The sequence below is a fragment of the Atractosteus spatula genome, chromosome 3 (genome assembly GCF_055471065.1).
Source record: "Atractosteus spatula isolate fAtrSpa1 chromosome 3, fAtrSpa1.hap1, whole genome shotgun sequence".
NCBI classification, from domain to species: Eukaryota; Metazoa; Chordata; class Actinopteri; order Semionotiformes; family Lepisosteidae; genus Atractosteus; species Atractosteus spatula.
In genome coordinates this window covers 6,704,901-6,724,607 of record NC_142708.1, presented here as the reverse complement: position 1 = coordinate 6,724,607, position 19,707 = coordinate 6,704,901, and the positions used below count along the sequence as shown (strand labels likewise).

At 47.3% G+C, this 19,707-nt stretch overlaps 2 protein-coding genes across 2 annotated transcripts; one reads left to right on the top strand and one right to left on the bottom strand.

Annotated features, from left to right (window-relative positions):
- Window positions 1-191: 191 nt before the first annotated feature.
- On the bottom strand, window positions 192-3,512 carry c20h2orf81 (chromosome 20 C2orf81 homolog). The gene is made up of 3 exons (XM_088909903.1): window positions 3,276-3,512; window positions 2,318-2,527; window positions 192-1,154 (listed from the first exon to the last, which is right to left on the bottom strand). The coding sequence occupies exons 1-3, from the start codon at window positions 3,510-3,512 to the stop codon at window positions 192-194; spliced, it is 1,410 nt and encodes a 469-aa protein (XP_088766029.1).
- Window positions 3,513-6,508: 2,996 nt separating this feature from the next.
- On the top strand, window positions 6,509-16,935 carry wdr54 (WD repeat domain 54). Its single transcript, XM_088911740.1, has 10 exons — window positions 6,509-6,729; window positions 9,086-9,350; window positions 10,527-10,589; window positions 10,712-10,778; window positions 10,914-10,970; window positions 12,966-13,093; window positions 13,310-13,410; window positions 14,971-15,133; window positions 15,349-15,423; window positions 15,599-16,935. Exons 2-10 carry the CDS (start codon window positions 9,126-9,128, stop codon window positions 15,728-15,730), a joined length of 1,011 nt encoding a protein of 336 aa, XP_088767866.1. The 5' UTR covers window positions 6,509-6,729; window positions 9,086-9,125; the 3' UTR covers window positions 15,731-16,935.
- The last annotated feature ends 2,772 nt before the right edge of the window (window positions 16,936-19,707 follow it).

Here is a 19,707-nt window from a genome sequence, read left to right as displayed (position 1 = left end):
ACCCTAGACAGGATCCCTGTCCTAGTCAGCACACGCAAAAGCACATCTGCACATTTTACAGCCATGTTGGTTTTATTTCCACTTTTTATAAAAACACGTTTTACACTGTGCATGAGAGTACATAAAGATCACTTTCGTAGCTATAGATTTCATAGCTGCTGTCCTGAGGCACTGTAGGGGACCCTGCGGCCCTAGGTCTGCCCGGCCAGTGTCGTCTGGGGTGTGACCTGCGGGTGGTGCCCTGTGATCAGCTGCTCCAGGGAGATAAGAGGGGGAGACAAAGTCGTTCTGATGGGTTTCAGAGCTGTGCTGCTCCGGGGCTGTGCTAAGGCTTCCTTCCAGGGGCCCGTGCGGATACCACGGGTATCCTTCAGTGACACGCCGGGGGAGAGCTCCATGGAGTCCAGCAGCAGGCTGGCGGCGAGGGGCAAGGGAGCCCGGAAAAGGCTGGTATCCTCCCAGGCGTCTCGGTCAGCGGATACTCGAGAGGAAGTGCTTGGCAGCGGTACGTTGCTCCTCTGAAGTTTCTGGGCATCTCTGTTTGATACGCGGACCCGTGGAAGAGGAGGAGAAGCCCCATCCTGTTTATGTCGTCTCTCCAGCACGGGCCTCGGCAGAAGAGCACCCCCTGTCTTTCCAGAGTTGCACTGCAGGGTTTCTGGCTCCAGTACCTCGAACCCGGGGCAGATCCGATGTCGTGGCAGGCGAGCTAGGCTCAGCTTCTGCATGGCTCCCTCCACTGCACTGATGGCGTTTAGCGGCTGGGGGAGGCACGCGTTGGGGGCTGGCCCGTCCTGCTTTGCCTGGTTGGGCTGGGATTCCTGCTGCACTGTCGAGCCACCCTGTGACGGCAGGGACTTGGAGGGATGCTGTGCCAGGGGCGTTGGCGCGGCTGCTCGATGGGAATACTGCTTTCTCCTTTTCTCCGTCTTTGGAGGGGGGGCGGGGGTCAGCCCATGAGGTTTTGGTTTCTTCAGGCCTTGTGGTCCTTTCTTCTCGTTTTCACCTCTGATGTCAACATCCAGCCTGTTCTGGGACAAATGTTCCGTAATTGCCGTTTCCCTCCTGGTCCCCTCCTCCTCTGGCTCCATTTTGGTCTCGGGCTGTCGACTGCCTGGGGAATCTGCCTCTCCAACAGTGGCTTCCACTGCCCTCTGCGAAAAGACAGGCTTGGGATTACACTGGCAGTAAAAACAGAAAACTCCTGAATTGCAATATTAGCCATTTCTTAACCCATTGTGACTTATTGCATGTTGAGTTAGTTTTGAAGTATCTTCTTATCAAGCCTGTAACTGTAGTTCTAGGGAGACCACATCTAGCAGATTTTACAAGTAACCATTACAGTCATTCATTTCTGAAGACCTGGAAAAATGTAGGCGTGGTCATTTAAGTGGGTCATGCTAAATTAATTTCGATACCGTTTGGCACACATATGAATGCCCTTTATTCCACAAAGATCAGAATTTCTTTATTTGAAGAAATTCCAGTAATTGCTTAATCAATAACTTCCAAATTTGTATTCTTTAGAAAGGTTTAGGTTATGCTTAGGATAGAAGTCAATTAGACTGACCTGTAAGACCTACTAGATTAAGGCTCTCCAACACCAGTGTTGAAGAAGCCCCATTCTAAACATGCTCACTGTTTTACAGACTATATACATTAACCAACCACATTTGTCAAAACCTGCATCAAGAACCGCTTTGTAACACAGCTTCTATTACAACACACTCAAAAATGTGTCAAAACTGGTTTTAACATCAATAAAATTAGTGTTTTAGTGCCAATTATATTACAAAACCAAGACCTACATCAGAGTTTGCTAACCTAAAATTCACGACTGGGCAAACACCTGCCCAGGCAGCCGAAGTGTAATGTAGACAAGTGCAGAGTTTTGCATGCAAGTAATAAAAAACAATTCTAAATACAAAATAGGAGCTACTGAGCTTGAAGACCTTTACTTATGAAAAAGACTTCTGTGTTTATGTTGACACATCATTTGCATCGTCTAGACCCTAGACAATGAACAGTAGGAAAGCAACTGAAAAGGCAAAGCAAAACTGAAGGACATGTAGTTTGAAGTGCAGAATTTAAATCAAGAGATGTTTGGTTAAAATTGTAAACACACTAGTAAGGCCTCATTTAGAATACTGTATACAGTTTTGTTCACCGTTTAACGAAATCGCCGTTCTGGAATCTATCTAGCCGATAGAGAAACTAGCCGTACAGTATATGTGCATTAGAAATGATATCCAATACAAAATGGGATTTTTCCCCCCATGTTCTGAAGGCCTTGCACTTATTCAGTCTCCCGGGGTACCTGTGTGAGAGGGGTGCGCGGGGTGAGTCCTGTGTGCAGGACGGGCACGCAGCCCTGCGCCCAGGAGTCGGGGCCACAGGGCTGGGGCTCCAGGTCCTCTTCCCAGGAGGGGGCGCTCTCGGGCCCCTCGCCTTCATCCCGCACGAGGAACCGCCACTCCACCATCTGGATCAGCGCCTCCCGCGCCTGGGACACTGTGAAGGGCACCAGCTGGGCAGGAGAGACGGCACGTTCAGTACAGGAACATGAAGAAGGCTTCACAGCCGAAACGTTGTGTTTTCTCTCTTCTCTTTTCAGCATGGAATAAACCTATTACTTGTTCCTGATCATGTGTATATATATATCCTGGATGAATGGGTAAGCGTGTGAAAGAATTAGAGAGTAAGATGTAAAACCCTCCATACAGTACTAAAAGAAAAGTTTATTTTGTTACATGCACTGGAATTGAACGGGTAGTTTTGTTTAATACATATTACATAGCCACGGAATTACAACGAAATCCATCACTTCATTTGGTTCAGTGACCCTTAACTGTCATCAAGAGACTGGTGACAGCCACCGCACACCTTCCATTTTTATTTTAAAGGACTCTCTACTGGTAAAATGAGCGTCTCAAAAGCTTTGCATCCAAAGCTCACTGGGAACGTGCTGTGTGTTCCAAATAGATTTCGACCATTTTGTAACTGCAAAGCTTTCGCCAGTGTCGTGGGACCACCCCTAAGCAAAACCAACCATAATGAAAAACGTGTCAGAACGAGCTAAACAAGATATGAGAACCTTATGATAACAGATAACGAGGTTAATTCCATCCTGACGAGCAGACTGAAAACAGTGTTGGATGAAGCCTGACAGCTGTTACTCAGCGGGGAATTGCACTTGTTCTCTTGGAGCTCGAGCACTGACCCAGCACCATGGTCGCTCCCAGGAATCTTCCTTGCCCAGCGGCCGCACGGCTCACCTGTCTCTGCAGGTACACTCTGTAGCACTCCTCCATCACCCGGGCCATCAGCCCCTCCACGACGTCCACCACCACCTCCTCGCCCTCCTCCCGCGTCACCATGGAGACCCAGTCGGACTCGGCCAGCCGCCCGGGAACGATGTCCGCGGGCGCAGAGGCGCTGGGGGCGGGGGGCGCCGCGGGCACTGAGGGGGCACGAGACTTCTCGGCTCGGGACTTGGACAGGGAGCGAGACATGCTGGTGGGGCGCGGGCCAGCTGGGTGACAGGGGAGAGAGCGATCCACAGTACAGATGGGAGAAACACACACCGGCGCTGCTGGTCAGCAAGCCATCCCGTTTCTTTGATCGAGAAACGCCTGCCTTAATACCCAGCGTCCCCATTTCCTTTACCTCTCACGCACTACATAGCTGAATGAGCTTATGGAACACAAACGAATGGACACAGGAAAGGTTACAAATGACGGCCCATTTGGCCTCTAACCCTGTTCAGGAATTAGCAGCTAATTGCTGATTGAACCAAGGATCTCATCCAGCACTTTCTTGACTTAAAAATAAAATTAAAGAAAATATCGGCTTCAACAACATGGCTGAGCAGCTTGTCCCAGGCTCCCACAATCCTCTAGGTTAAAGACGTGCCTCCTGTTCTCAGTTTTAAATGCATTTTCATGTAGTTTTCACTTGTGTCCTCTGGTTCTTGGTCCACTGTTCATTCTGAAGAAATCAGAATCATGAGCTGACACCATTTAAATGAGAATATGTACCATCTTCTAATGATCTGAACAAATGGCACTATGGGAATTTTGGAACAGGACTGTGGCATGGACTTTTTCTATTATTTAATAATACTGACGTATACAGTTGTATGCAAACTTTTGGGCACCCCTGGCCAAATTACATGTTTTGTTGAGTTTCTAAGTGAAAAGAAGTTAACACAACCTCTACAGCGAACAAACATAAATGTGACATATTTCTGCAAATTTTAATGCACGGGTACTATTTATTTGCTGAATTTAACAGATTGGAAAAAATAAAACAGTAAAAGTGGCATGTGCAAACGTTTGGGCACCCTGTCAGTCAGTACTTAGTAACACCCCCTTTGACGGAAATCACAGCCTCCAAATGTTTCTTGTAGTCAGCTAACAGTCTTTCTATTCTTGCTTTAGGATTTTTTCCCCACTCTTCCTTGCAGAATGCCTCTAGTTCAGAAATATTCTTAGGTCGTCTTGCATGCGCTGCATGTTTGAGATCTACCCACAGATTTTCAATAATATTCAAGTCTGGGGGCTGTGAAGGCCATTCCAAAACCTTAATCTTTTGTTTCTTGAATAAGTAAAATCTAACTTCTTTCAGCTTCAGTTTCAGTTTCATCACTGACATGAGCTTCCAGGATTTGTTGATAGTAGAATCCATTCTTCCCTCTACCCGCACAATACTTCCTGTGCCACTGGCTGCCACACAACCCCAAAGCATAACAGATCCACCCCCATGCTTAACAGTTGGCAAGGTGTTCTTTTCTTCAAATGCTTCTCCTTTCTTTCTCCAAACGTACCTTTGGTGATTATAGCCAAAGAATTCAATTTTTACTTCATCAGACCACAGCACTTGGTTCCAAAACACTTCTGGCTTATCTAAGTGCCATGTTACATACTTCAGACGTTCCTTCTGAAGACTCTTCCATGCAGATCGTGTTTGTGTAAGCAATGCTGCACAGTGGACCGGTGCACCACTACTCCAGTGCCAGCTAAACCTTCCTGCAGGTCCTTTGCAGTGATATGGGGGTTTTGTTTTGCATTCCTGACCAGTCTACAAGCAGTTCTATCGGAGATTTTTCTTGGTTTTCCAGATCTTGTCTTGACTTCAACAGTTCCCCTTAACTTCCATTTCTAAATGACATTTCCAACAGTGGATATTGCAAGCAGGAAGTGTTTAGATGTCTTTTTATAGCCTTCCCCGGCTTTGTAAGAGTCAATTATCTTCATTTTCTGATCCTCAGTCGACAGCTGCTTAGGGGAGTCCATGGTTTTGAGTGTCAACACACCACCCTGAGAGGTTCGAAGTGTCAGAGAATTTATTAATCTCTGGAATTGTACTCACCTGACTTAGATTAAGGCCTTACAACAAAATAACACTAGTGGATCAACTTTTGCACATGCTACATTTACTGTTTTATTACATTTAAATCTGTTAAATTTAGCAAATAAATACTAACTGTGTATTAATATTTGCAGAAATATGTCAAGTTTAAGTTTGTACGCTGCAGAGGTTGTGTTAACTTCTTTACACTTAGAGAATCAACAAAACATGTCATTTTGGCCAAGAAAACAATCAATTTGGCCAGGGGGGCCCAGACCTTTGTGTAAAACTGTAGTGTTGAATAAAAACAGTTCTGGGAAGTTAAGTTTAAAATGACGAAAAGGGAAAGTAGTAATCCCATTAGGACGTTGTGCATGCCCACTTAGAATGTGGTGTGAAGTTTTGCTTTACATTTATGAAAATAGATAAGTTACTACCACAAAACAGTGACCATTAACCATCTTCCAGCAGCACTATCACCTGCCACTGAAGCTCAGCAGGTGAGAGCCTGGCCAGTACCTGGATGGGAAACCTCCTGGGGAAAGTAAGGTGCTGATGGGGGTGGTGGAGGAGGGGGAGTTCCCGTTACCTGGAAGGAATTTTTAGTGGAAAAGCGCTCCATACATGTGTAAGGAATTGTCATTACAAAAAAAAATAAAAACGCGTGACGATGCTCATCACGGGGGGGCATTGAGAAATTCTAGTTTTTTTATTTTAAAAAGGAAGAAGACTCTTTATGAAAAGTTGAAGATCACACGCCTGAAGCTCAAGAGTGAGCGAGCCCCCACTCTCCGTTGAAGGACCTGCAGAGACACGCCTGCGGGTTTAGGCAAATCTGAGCTATATCACCTCCCGAGCAACCTTTCGCGTGTTGTTAAAGAGATCGAATAGCGTGCAATAGCTCTCATCGTCCAGCAACACTGCAGAAAACATGTTTTCCAATGAAAAACACGGGAATACACAACTCACCTTTACGGCAAAGACGTTGTTTTGGATGTTTTTTTTATCACAGCTCCTCCACTGGGTTTCTCTATTTGGGAGACGCCGCCTAGTTGCTTAGCAACCGCAAACGCGCGGCCGGTGGTGACGAGAGATGACGTTGAACACGCCTTGTCCTCCTCTCCTACACAGCTCTCGGTGACGTCGGCGAAAACTGACCTGTCACTATGGCTGCGGTCGATGCGATCTGACGAGGGGGCGGTGTAACAGAAGAAGATGTTTTATTAAGCCAACGGCAGCGGATAGCAAAGGAAAGGATCGACAGATATTTTTAATTTCATTATCCGTCGTCAAAGACGGAATTGCCGCTGAGCACGACAGTTTTGTCATACCCTGGTGATATCCTGCCTACAGGACCAGAAAGACTAAGCTGACATCAGGGTAAGCCGGTTAATTAAAGGATTGTGGCGAGATCTTTATTTCTATAGTATTTTAACACATTAATTTATTGTATTTTCACACATACTGTCATCCATGTTATTTGCTAAATTGTATTATGCATTATACGTGTTTAGAATTTCAGCGTGTGTGTATTATTAAACTCCCTGCAGTTTCTGTCTGTTTCAGTCCACTTTGCTCCAGACTAATCAGTCTTTATGATCAGTTTCTACAGACCCCCACCCATTAACTCTTAAGCAATACGATCTTGTTAAGGACTGCACCGAACTGGACTCCTAAGTATAGGATTGCAAAGCTGGGCTTCACCCTGGCTGGACTCCTGGCCATTTCAGGACACGCACTTCAGAGACACCAGTTGACCTAGCCTGCGTGTCACTGGGAGGTGGGAGGAAACTCTTTGAGTACAGGGAAACCATGCTAGCTCCTCACAGACAGACATCCCAGGCTGGAATTGAGTGCAGGACTCAAGAGCGGCACCACACTGTGATGCCCACATAGACAGACATCAGATCAGATAACCCCGGACATCCTCATCGTACAGCCGATACCAGTCCTGACGTGTCCAAGTGAGATCTCTCTAGCGAGTATCAGTGCTGGACAGAGATCATTGCAGCACGATTGTGGTGAAATATTCAAATTGAATGGCTTTCTAGGGAGGTCCTGGTGTCAGTAATCCTAACGCAGAAGATAAAACACATGAGAGAGAGAGAAGGCACAACTGAACAGTAGGAGCAGCTGTTCATCGCACTATCCATTTCTTCTCTCTTTCATATGCAGAGAATAGACATCCGTAAATAAGCGGCCAAAATATGTTGATAAGTTAGTTAAATGTTGGAGAAGTCCCTGTCGTGGTGACCCGTGGCACTGGTTTAATGTGAGACAGCAGTGCACTCGCACCCGCAGTCCAGACTCGCAGGGGGGCAGGGCTTGCTGAGAAGCTTTAACAGGGGTCCGCAGAAAGCCGTCCAGAGCCCCCGGCAAAGCTGGGACTGCCCTGTCCTTCAGCGCCTTGATATAAATGACTGGACCTGCATCCATTTTCAGGGCTAAAGTAGCTCTCTGCTCTTCAGTGGTCTTATTTTCTCTCTGTTCACGTCTGTACATCACTTTGGATTCCAGTACTGCATGAGAAGATTCCCCCTGTCATTCTGGGCACTGGTAGGGGATTAAGAAGAAATGTACTAAAATAGTTCTTAGTGTCAGGGACCAGTAGGTGGCAGATTCAGACCCTGTGCGGGGTTGAGGTGAACGGGCGAGGGAGTGAGAGAGTGTCCAGTAACCGAAGTCCAAATCGTAATAATAATAATAATAATTGCTTACACTTATATAGCGCTTTTCTGGACACTCCACTCAAAGCTCTTTACAGGTAATGGGGATCCCCTCCACCACCACCAATGTGCAGCCCCACCTGGATGATGCGACGGCAGCTATAGTGTGCCAGAACACTCACCACACACCAGCTCTCAGTGGGGAGGAGAGCAGAGTAATGAAGCCAATTCATAGATGGGGATTATTAGGAGGCCATGACTGGGACTGGTAAAGGCCAATGGGAATTTGGCCAGGACACTGGGGTTACACCCCTTCTCTTTTTGAGAAACACCCTGGGATTTTTAATGACCACAGAGAGTCAGGACCTCAGTTTTACGTCTCATCCGAAGGATGGCGCCTGTTTACATTATAGTGTCCTCATCACTATACTGGGGCATTAGGACCCACACAAACCCCAGGGTGAGCGCCCCCTGCTGGCCCCACTAACACCTCTTCCAGCAGCAACCTTAGTTTTTCCCAGGAGGTCTCCCCTCCAGGTACTGACCAGCCTCTCGCCTGCTGAGCTCCAGTGGGTTCACAGTAAGGCAGTTCCGTGGTCAGGAGGAGGGCAGAGATCGGTAAACCAGAGAGTCGAGTGTGATTACCAAGTCCGATCCGTGAGGCAGGTCCGTAGTCGGTGGGAAAAGCAAAATCCATAATCCAAAGCGGCGAGACAATGAGGCGGCGAGAGAGGTGGAGCTCAACAGTGAGCGTGGAGAGGTGCGCTAGAAAGGGAAGAGTAGAGAACAGGGGGGAAAGGCTGCTGGATGACAGGTTGATGGCGGTGAACAGAGCGCGTTGGAATGTGGCGGCGAGTGCGTGGTTGCATGGAGACTCTGACACGTAGGCAAGAGAATGTCTGAGTCCCAGAACCTAACGCTCTACTTTTAAATGAGTTCTAATGGAGCAGACGGATTCATTATCTGCATGTTTCTGGAGCATATCTCCAGTGTATACCAGAGCTTGACTGCACTCCTTAAGGGCTCCAGCTCCTAGTTCCTGACGCGGTTCTAATTAGCCTGCCTTCCAGTTCACAGTGGTGCCCTGCCTCTGCCCCCGGGGCCTCCGCCATGTACCACAAGGAGAAGAGCATCCAGATCAAGAGCAGCGCCTCGGCGCTCTACAACAACCTGAGCGTGCTGCCCATCGCCGAGCGGAGCCTCACCTACTTCACCGTGGTGCACGGCAACGTGGTCAACATGGTGAGCGCCTCGGGCGACGGCCTCAACTTCTCCCACCGCCAGCTGCAGTCCAAGGAGGGCAGCATCGCCGCCAGCTCCTCGCTCATCATCCAGGTGCGTGAGAGGGCCCGTGGGCGCCCCCTGGTGGCTCCAGCATCCAGACGCCCAGCCGCGTCCCGCAGTCTGTTCCTTCTCCAATCCGTTGTACCAGGGTGGGATTTTCCTTTCCTGCTGCTCTGATAATCAGGGCGTGAGGCAGCAGACGCCAAACTCATGGCACGACTGTACCTCGTACTGCAGACCCAGTGATCTCATACTCCAGTCCACCACATACAAACACCACCTGACTGTGTTCATACTGCACAATTAGACATGGACAGTGCACAAGCAGACCTGTCAGCACTCATTTGTAGTGTAGAACTGTAATGAAAGGTATATTAGATGCTTTATCACTGGATTAAATTATTTTGCGATTTTGCATGGAGCAATGATGAAAAGTGTAATTGCATTTTTATTTTTATACTGCTTGAATTCATTTATGCTTTCGTTTTCATGTTGGTGCATTAAGAATAAATGTAGTAAAATACTTATGTGAGTGTATGTCTGAGTCCCAGAACTGAACCCCCCTCTTTTTAATTAATCCTAATGGAGGAAATTGATTAATTGCTCTTGATTCTCTATACAGTGCATGTTTCTAGAGCATATCTCCAGTGTACACCAGGGCTTGACTATACTCTTTCAGGGCTCCTGCGGACTCTCATTGAGTGCTTCTTCCTGAGCTGCTAGTTTCTAATATTTAGCCTGTTTACATACTGGACAAAAACCGCTTCTCACCAAACTACAGTTTGCTACCCCTGGTGCACAGCCGCACAGAAGAATATTCAGAAAGTATTAACCCACGAATAACTAGAGCCCTGCTCTCGTCTTCGAAGCAGGGATGTGTCTGGTCATGCAGGAGTATTTAAAGGTTTGTCTGTCACTGGTGAGTCCTGTCTCGTATCTCAGAGACGTTAGGAAGCCGGGCACTTTCTCACAGTTCAGATGAAAAACCAGTGATGTCTATCTACCTCAAGTCATGGAGGACCGCCGAGCTTTCTGCTTTCTGTTCCAGCTCTTGATGAGTTCATCTTCTTAACAGACGCAGTCAGAGTCAACAGCTTTCCTGGAGACGTTTTGCAGTGTTTCATAATAGACATTTTTCTTAAATTAATCATTTTTACCTGATTAAACGGGCGATTAAAAGGGGTTCTGCACTTTTGAGGTCTCTGAGTGAACTGTGTGTCTGTGCAGGCGTCCTGGTGTGTTCTGCCTTCGCGGGTGCTGCTGGTCCTCACCTCACAGAAGGGAATCCAGGTGGGTTGGCGGCTTCTGACCTGCACTGAGCTTGGCCACTGTGTGAACCACTTCTGTGACCTGTTCGCTGGTACTACCGCCGCTGCTACAGTGTTTATGCATGTGTCTGGTCTGTGTTTCAGATGTATGAATCAGATGGGTCCATTATGGTGTATTGGCATGCCCTGGATATCCCAGAAACACCAACAGGTAAGGCCGAAGATCAGGGGCACTTAGATAAAAACAGAAGAAGCAGAGCATGGCACAGGCAGACCGAGAGAGAGTGAAAAGATCAGTGCACCACTGTGGTATGTGTGTAAATGCTCCGGGCCCTGTCTCTTACAGCTCAGGCTGTGTTTGCTCGGGGGATTGCAGCAGCTCGGGGAAACTACATCTGTGTGGGTGAGTACAGTAGCTTCTCTGGCAAGCAGCAGTAACTGCCAGAGTTCACAGGTTAATGCACAGGCATGTCCTTCACTCCTTTCAGTGTATAAAATGGAGTAATCGCCACTGTCACACTTTGACTACCTCACTCACACTCATTCTCATTCCTTCACACTAACTTACACTACACCACCTCACTCTCTCCCTCACACTGACCACACTCTCGTTATCTCACACCAGCTCACACTCACACCATCTCACTCTCTCCCTCACACTGACCGCACTCTCGTTATCTCACACCAGCTCACACTCACACCATCTCACTCTCTCCCTCACATTGACATCACTCTCGTTATCTCACACCAGCTCACACTCACTCCAACTCACTCTCTCCCTCACACTGACCGCACTCTCGTTATCTCACACCAGCTCACACTCACACCACCTCACTCTCTCCCTCACACTGACCACACTCTCGTTATCTCACACCAGCTCACACTCACACCATCTCACTCTCTCCCTCACACTGACCGCACTCTCGTTATCTCTCACCAGCTCACACTCGCACCATCTCACTCTCTCCCTCACACTGACCGCACTCTCGTTATCTCACACCAGCTCACACTCACACCACCTCACTCTCTCCCTCACACTGACCGCACTCTCGTTATCTCACACCAGCTCACACTCACTCCATCTCACTCTCTCCCTCACACTGACCGCACTCTCGTTATCTCACACCAGCTCACACTCACACCACCTCACTCTCTCCCTCACACTGACCACACTCTCGTTATCTCACACCAGCTCACACTCACACCATCTCACTCTCTCCCTCACACTGACCGCACTCTCGTTATCTCACACCAGCTCACACTCACACCATCTCACTCTCTCCCTCACACTGACCGCACTCTCGTTATCTCACACCAGCTCACACTCACACCACCTCACTCTCTCCCTCACACTGACCGCACTCTCGTTATCTCACACCAGCTCACACTCACTCCATCTCACTCTCTCCCTCACACTGACCGCACTCTTGTTATCTCACACCAGCTCACACTCACACCACCTCACTCTCTCCCTCACACTGACCACACTCTCGTTATCTCACACCAGCTCACACTCACACCATCTCACTCTCTCCCTCACACTGACCGCACTCTCGTTATCTCACACCAGCTCACACTCACACCATCTCACTCTCTCCCTCACACTGACCGCACTCTCGTTATCTCACACCAGCTCACACTCACACCATCTCACTCTCTCCCTCACACTGACCTCACTCTCGTTATCTCACACCAGCTCACACTCACTCCATCTCATTCTCTCCCTCACACTGACCGCACTCTCGTTATCTCACACCAGCTCACACTCACACCATCTCACTCTCTCCCTCACACTGACCGCACTCTCGTTATCTCACACCAGCTCACACTCACTCCATCTCACTCTCTCCCTCACACTGACCGCACTCTCGTTATCTCACACCAGCTCACACTCACAGCCTCTCACTCTCTCCCTCACACTGACCGCACTCTCGTTATCTCACACCAGCTCACACTCACAGCATCTCACTCTCTCCCTCACACTGACCTCACTCTCGTTATCTCACACCAGCTCACACTCACTCCATCTCATTCTCTCCCTCACACTGACCGCACTCTCGTTATCTCACACTCACGTTCTATATACTCACACTCTTATACTGATTCACACTCACACAAACTAAAACTCATTCTCTCACACTCACATCACTCTGTCACTGGCTCACTCACATCATCTGACTTTTTCCTCTCAGTCTCATTTCTTTCACACAGGCACCACTTCTCTTGGACTAACGCCCGCCACCTCACATTCATTCTCTCACACTAACTCTGACACACACCAGCTCACCATGTTTGTCTCACACTGCCTCGCACTCACTCTGCCTCACTCTCTTTCTCTTTCGCTGACTTGTTGACGTGCCCTCTGTCCTGCTCGTCCTCTTCCTGTCTCTCACTCCAGGTACTTCCTGTGGCTCAGTGTTGGTGTTTGACGTGCCCAGTAAAGGCAGCAATATCACGCTGTCAGAAGTGCTAGAGGAACACAGGGAACCAATCACTGACATCGCCTCAGAGTCGTCCAGAAACGAGGTACAGTGCTTCACCCTTGGAAAAGTTGTTTTAGCACTGGGTGTCCTCATTGCTGACAAAGGTTTGGTAATCAAACATCCAGTTGGATCTGTCCAGTTGATTTTGGCTCCTGTACTTGTGTCTCTGACTGTCCTTGTCCTGTCTTTCTTCTGTACTGATCTATCACCCTCTTGACCCACAATGCCCCTCTCTTTCCGAACCCCTTTGCCCTGTCAGGACGGTATGGCTGACCTGGTCACGGCGGACGACTCGGGGCTCCTCTGCGTGTGGAAGTCGGGAGAGGACTTCAGTCTGGTCAACAAGATCCCTGCTTACGGGTGAGACTGGGGAGCGAGGGAGGGCCAGGTTTAGAATACCGACCAGTCGCCTCTAAGTGCACAAAGCTATTATCAGGAAACCGACTGTCAGGTGGCAGAGGTATTCCTGTGGTATTCCGTCTCGCTCCTGCTGTTGCAGGCTGTACTCAGTGGTCTCCGCGCCCGAGATGCCACACACCAGCCCAGCTCATTCCACATGTAAATCAATAAAGCGGAAGTCTGGCAAGTACAGCTTCCATGGCACAGCCGTCGCTGTCGTTCTGGTGTGGCAAGAAAACCAGCAGCGCCAGTTAAAACACTGTCCTGCCGGAATGTTGTCATGTCAGGATGCGTCCACAGGGGGGCAGCAGTGGAATTCCCAGAACATGATCAGCTTGAGCACTCCTGCCAAGACCTTCACAGCTAGGTTATGACTTTTCGATTTTAGACAGGAATCATAACTAGGACTAGCTTCTAGGACTAAATCTCAGACTTATGGTGACTGTGTCATTTCTGTCACTGGTCTGTTGTTATGGAACGCCCTTTCTAAGACCCCACGAGAGACAAATTCTCTCTCTTCAAATCCTATCCTACATTCTATTATGTATAAAACTGTATGCTCTTGTTTACAGCGTCCTTGGGTTTGAAAAGGTTCTTTATAAATAGAAGATATTATTTTATGATGATGATGATGATGACTAGTGATCTTCTAGACCATGGCCTGTCCCCGACAGACTGTTTGTCCAATAATGTATACCAGGTAAAAAAAAATACTGTCTGGGAACACCCCAGAGTGAGCAATTGTGTGCTAACTTAATCCAGCCTCCAACATACTGACGGCACTAAGACATTGTTCTCTGAATAAACAAGGCTTATTCTGTGTACTTCTTTCTTGACTTACAGCAGACATGACGCTGAGCAGGTTAAGTCACCTGTGCCCAGACCATATTATGGTCAGTCATGGATTGTCAATTGACCAAAAATGATGCCAAAAACTTTTATTCAATATCAAAAATATGTGCACTTTATTTTTTTAATACATGAATAGAGCATCTTTGGATGCTCTGTGTATATTGACGAGTAGTAAGAGAAGGAAGAGGAGAATAATGAGAAAGCAGCAGACAGGTGAAGCAGGTATGTGGTGAGAAAGCAGCATCAGAGACAGTGGAACAGGAAAAGGTTTATTCCATGCTGAATGGAAAAGAAAAGAGACAACGTTTCGGCCGTGGAGCCTTCTTCATGGTGCTTTGTGAGAGACGTAAGGACATATTTTGTCTCGTAAATGAGGAATATAATTTTGGTAAAGCGGGCTCTCTTTTTCACTCTGCAGGAGACATTGATTGTGGGTGAAGAGTCTGAAGAGATGTAATAACAAATGAGCATCTGCTCCAACTGTTCCTCTCATATGTCTCTCTCATACTGTTGGTCTCTGCCTCTCTTGCATGCTTCGTCTTTTGTTGTCGCTAACGCTCATACTCCCTCTGTCTTTCCTGGTGTTCCTGTGCTGGCGTAGGTTTTACAGCGTCTTTCTCCTCTCTTACACTGAGACCCGCCTCTCTGTCGCCCCCTGTCGGCGTGCAGGTGCAGCTGTTCGTCAGTGAAGCTGTGGTGCGGGGTGGTGGTGGCAGGGTATGGCAGTGGCCAGATCCGGCTGTACGACGGGGTGTCGGGCTCCGTGTACGCCGAAGTCAACGCCCACGCTCGCTGGATTTACGCCTTGGACGTGGCGCCGGACACCGGCACAGTGAGTCTCACGCTAGCTGAGGTTTCTAAGAATCATCTTTGTTGTTGTTGTTGCTGCTGCTGAAAAAGCTAGCAGTTCAGGTGTTGACGAGGTGGAAATGAGAGACAATGTACAACAGTTTAGATTTTGATCAATCTGAGGTGTGCTTAACCTGCAGTGCTCTTCCAGCCCGTGCTGGCTACTGTGATAACACCTGTCTGTCGGTCTGCGCACAGCTGCTGTCGGGCGCAGAGGACTCTTTGGTGCGGATCTGGAAGTTGAGCCGGACCCCAGAGACCGACAGGATTGAGGTAACGACAAACTCCCAGCCCTTGTGGGCTCGGGTGTACGCAGCACTGTGATGAGCCCAGAGCAGCTCGAACCTTGTGCCTTGCAGCCCCCTGCTCTGCCAGATTTAGCATCGGCTCAACCACTGCTGTCAGTCCATTGATCCGTTCGGCGTTTCTCTTTCCCTGTCCCTCCCAGATCGAGCATCGGCACACTGAGTGCGTCACGGATGTCCAGATCTGCGGCGCCAAGTTCTGTGACAGCGAGGGGAATGCCTTTGCTGTGACAGGATATGACCTGAGCGAGATCATCCGCTACACACTGGTGTAGGACTGTGCAGAGGCCGCTTGTCCCTGTCTGAGCAAGGCAGGCACTGTTTGTGTGGTTCTCTGCCCATGTGGCTTTGCATGTGGCTGTTCGGTGACAAAACCTGCACAGAGCAGTGAAGTCATTCCCATAAACGGCAACAGTGGGCGACTCGCCACAAAGTGACCAAAGAAAAGTGAAACACGCCGGAGAGTTTCAAATTTCCTCCCAGCATGGTAGCACCCTGGGCAAGGGATAACAGGCGGTAAAGAGGTTGTTTTTTTACCTGGGAGATTTAAACTCAATCAAAAAAAAAAACTGACAGAAAAGCTACATGAAAACTCTTTGGCATGTTTCATCTTGGCAGTGCAAAGAATTGTTAATATACTGTAATAAAATACACTACACCTCCATAGAAAGAAAAAGAGAGGAATGTTCAGCTTGGATTAATGACCAAATCAAAGAATTCAAAATGGAGCAGACATCAAAAGCCCTTTAATAGAAACCCACCACTAACCTTGAGCCCCGAGCAGATACGCAGAGCGCGTGTGGAGGAGTGTTAGCGGAGCCCTGTGCAGAATGCTGCTGGACTGGTGTGACTCTCCTGTGATGAGACTGTATGCCGATGCTGTCCTTGCTGAAGTCCTGGTGTTATTTTTGTAACGGTCTGTGTAGGCGTGAACGCGTTTGTGAATGTGTCTTATACACTCTCGTCCAAGCCAGCTGCTTCTGAAACAATGTGCTGCAAATCACGCCTGTGCTGCGGTACACGCGTGGGTCATGCTTACAGGAGTAGAGCCTCAGAGGTCATTTTTAACAACCGGATTGGAGCAGCAGATTCGAAATTACTGTAGCCATCTTCTCACCCTAATACGTCTAGATCACTGTAATAGTTTTCCAGAGAAAAATCTGGATTCTTTAAACAGTCAATAGGGCGCTGTTTCAACCAGCACAATGTAGTCACAGGGGTTTTTGTTCTTAGAATGACCATTTACGTCCACTTAATGTCTGCAGTACCAGTGTAAATCTGTGTATTAAAGAGTGGAAATTGGGTTTCTGGAATCTTCTAAAAAAATATTTGATTTTATTTTTCAGTCTGCTAGGCTTCTAGGTTTCTTTGTATTATACGGAGAAAAAAAAAATCAGGAATTACTTTAGTGCAAAAAATAGCAGCGCAAGCCAAGCCAGTCTTACCTGATCGTGTTCTGTTAACACCATGTATTTGTGAAAATCACTGCAATAAACACTTAAAAAAAACGAGAAGGCTTTAGCCAGCATGTTTAAGCGACTCGTCGAGGCTTTTGCACTCACTCCAGTGAGGTACCCACCCTGTGCCGGTTGCTTGCGGGAATAGGCAACTGTACTGTACTGAATAAAGAGGTTAGTAATGGATTTATGGATGGTGACCACTAACTGAGGTCAGGTTTGAGTGTGTACTGTATATGTGCAGGGGTTCAGCTATAAGAGAAACAAGACTAGTAGCAGCAGAACTGCTCTGACTACACAGTACTTCAGTCCTGGTCCAGCAGGTGGCAGTCAAGGACTGCCACCCTTCTCTCGCTCTTCACAGCTGCTGCCCTCCCAGTAGACTGCTTGTGTCTTTTCCTGTTGACACATTTCTTCTTCCGTTTCTTCTCTTAATTGAAGAGCTGGAGAGCACTGTGAAAGAGAATTGGCAAGAAGCAGAAGACCTCACTGCTGTGCAGCCCTGCTCAGTACGAGCCTGGTCCTCTGTTCCCGGACTTGTGCGCTCTTCTTTCCTCTGAGACCTCTCTAGCGCAGCCCTGCCAGCCCTGTTACATACTGTACATGCTTATTTCACTGTGCATCTTCATCACAACACTTGGCATTTAAAATATAAACCAGGAGTCCGGTTTAAATAGTTTAGCAAAGTTTTAATAAAAGTCAAGTCAAACATTAAAATACTGAAATGGCAAAAAGTTAACATTTTTCTACATTTTTGTTTAGTTTTTGTACAAATCACAGTGGTTCAAAAATATTACAAAGGATTTGTTTACCTTTTTTTTTTGCAACAGCAGCAAAACATTCTGATTTTATTTTTAAAAAACAAGCCCTTAAAGTGTTTTTTTTTCTATTTTGTTGTTCTAACTGTTTAAGGTCCGCACAAAGAAGCTCAGAAAGATTCTGTAGAATAAAGAATAAAAGTGCACAGGTACTTAAAAATCATACCAACAGAAAAAGGTAACAGCCCAGCACCCCTGTGGACCAGTCACAGTTACTGAACCCCCTCTCCCAGCTGCGAGCATGCTCCCATAGACAAAACACCCCTCCTTCAGAAACCGCAGGAAATCCAACTGGGCAAACTGGTGAGCTGTAACAGCCAGAGAAGGGGGAAAAGTTGCTTGTGACTGGTCAGGTAGTCAGTGTATCTGGGTAACAATAATAAAACAGTGCAGGTAAGTCCTTCAGGTGAAGAGTGCTGAGTGCAATTACAGCTGTACCTAGAGCTGAACAGCATGGTTATTCCCATTTTCCCAGTGTTAGGAACCAATGGAAGAGTATGCAGCATCCTTAGCTTAATATTGAAGGCAGTGAGTGGGGAGAGAAATTGGAGTCTTAGGTCCCAGGTTGCACACGACTGTGCAGCTAATGGAGTTGCCTGCCATTGAGGAGACAAGCTGATGTATAACTACCGGCTACCAGAGACTATGTCATATAAGGACACAAGGTGAACACCAACTGTGCCCCTCGCCGTTTGGAAAAAAAAAACAATTATCTGATTACTTATTACACCCTGCTGGGACCCAAGCAGGAACTCCTATATCCTGGACCAAGCACGCTACACTTTCGCTGAAGAGGAAACTTTTTGCAGGTTTTAAGTGTCTTTGTGTGCTTGTCTCACTAGCATGAGTAAAAAATAAAAAAAAATCACAAGACCAAAAGCAGTACTGCACTAATGAAACACAGACAGGTTGAAATACCGCACTGACACTGTGAGAGGTTTGATTGATACAATCGATCAGCATGCACACTAATGTTTCAAGAGTGTGCATAGCTAATGTGGGAAACTAAATATAAAGTAACACCTGTACAATTGAAAAGCATGCTCTTATTTTTTATATATAGGCAAAATACCTGACATTTGTGTCAAAAAGACCTTGTTTAGAGGGAAGTAACTAGTTTCAGGAGCAGTAAAGTTCATGTTCACTATTAATACTTTTTTTCCCAAGATCTTCTTGAGTTCCTCCCGTGTTTTCTTTCTTATAACTTACTTTCTACCCACTAATCCAAAATCATCAACCCCTTCACCCAGCTACCGCTAGTACACAAATCAAAATGCCTACGTATCCAAAGGGAGCTGGCTTAAAGAATTCAGCACGGTCAGTACAAGGGTCCAGTTCCTTACAAACGAACATTTCTAGCTGAACTTTGCTGTTCCTACTTATTGCCCACTAGTTTTTAATGTGTTGCATATTATCTTACAGGAGAACAAACACGAAACTCTAAATAGAAAAGGAAGAAAATTCCAAAGGCAGCTTTCAACACCTTCCAGCTTGTGCCAGCACTTCTAACTTGGGAATACTCTGTAACAGGGCTCGTGAACAAACAGACGTTTAACACTTTGGACATACGAATCACACTTTAAATAAATACCAGCAAAAAAAAAAAAAAAAAGCATGAGTTACAGAAATAACATCCACCCCGCCACGTGTCAAGCAAATCACACCTGTGAACTCGACGTGAATTTGTAAGAACACCCAGCTGATCATCTTGTGGCTCGGCCTGCGTGACTTCTTTGTCATTCCAAGCCAGCACTTCCTACCCATTCCCTGGCTGTGTGTTTGTGCTGGAAGCACACGGTGCGGAGAGGCTGACACGACCGGTCTGATCAGACTGAACCAGCACACGAGTTCACATCACAACAGCGAAGACAGCAGCAACGAGCAGACTGACACCACATCACTGCAACGTCAGAATGAAAGAGCTGCCTCACAAGCATGAAAACGCATTGGCCAGCGTCCACTCGTATGTGTTGGCTG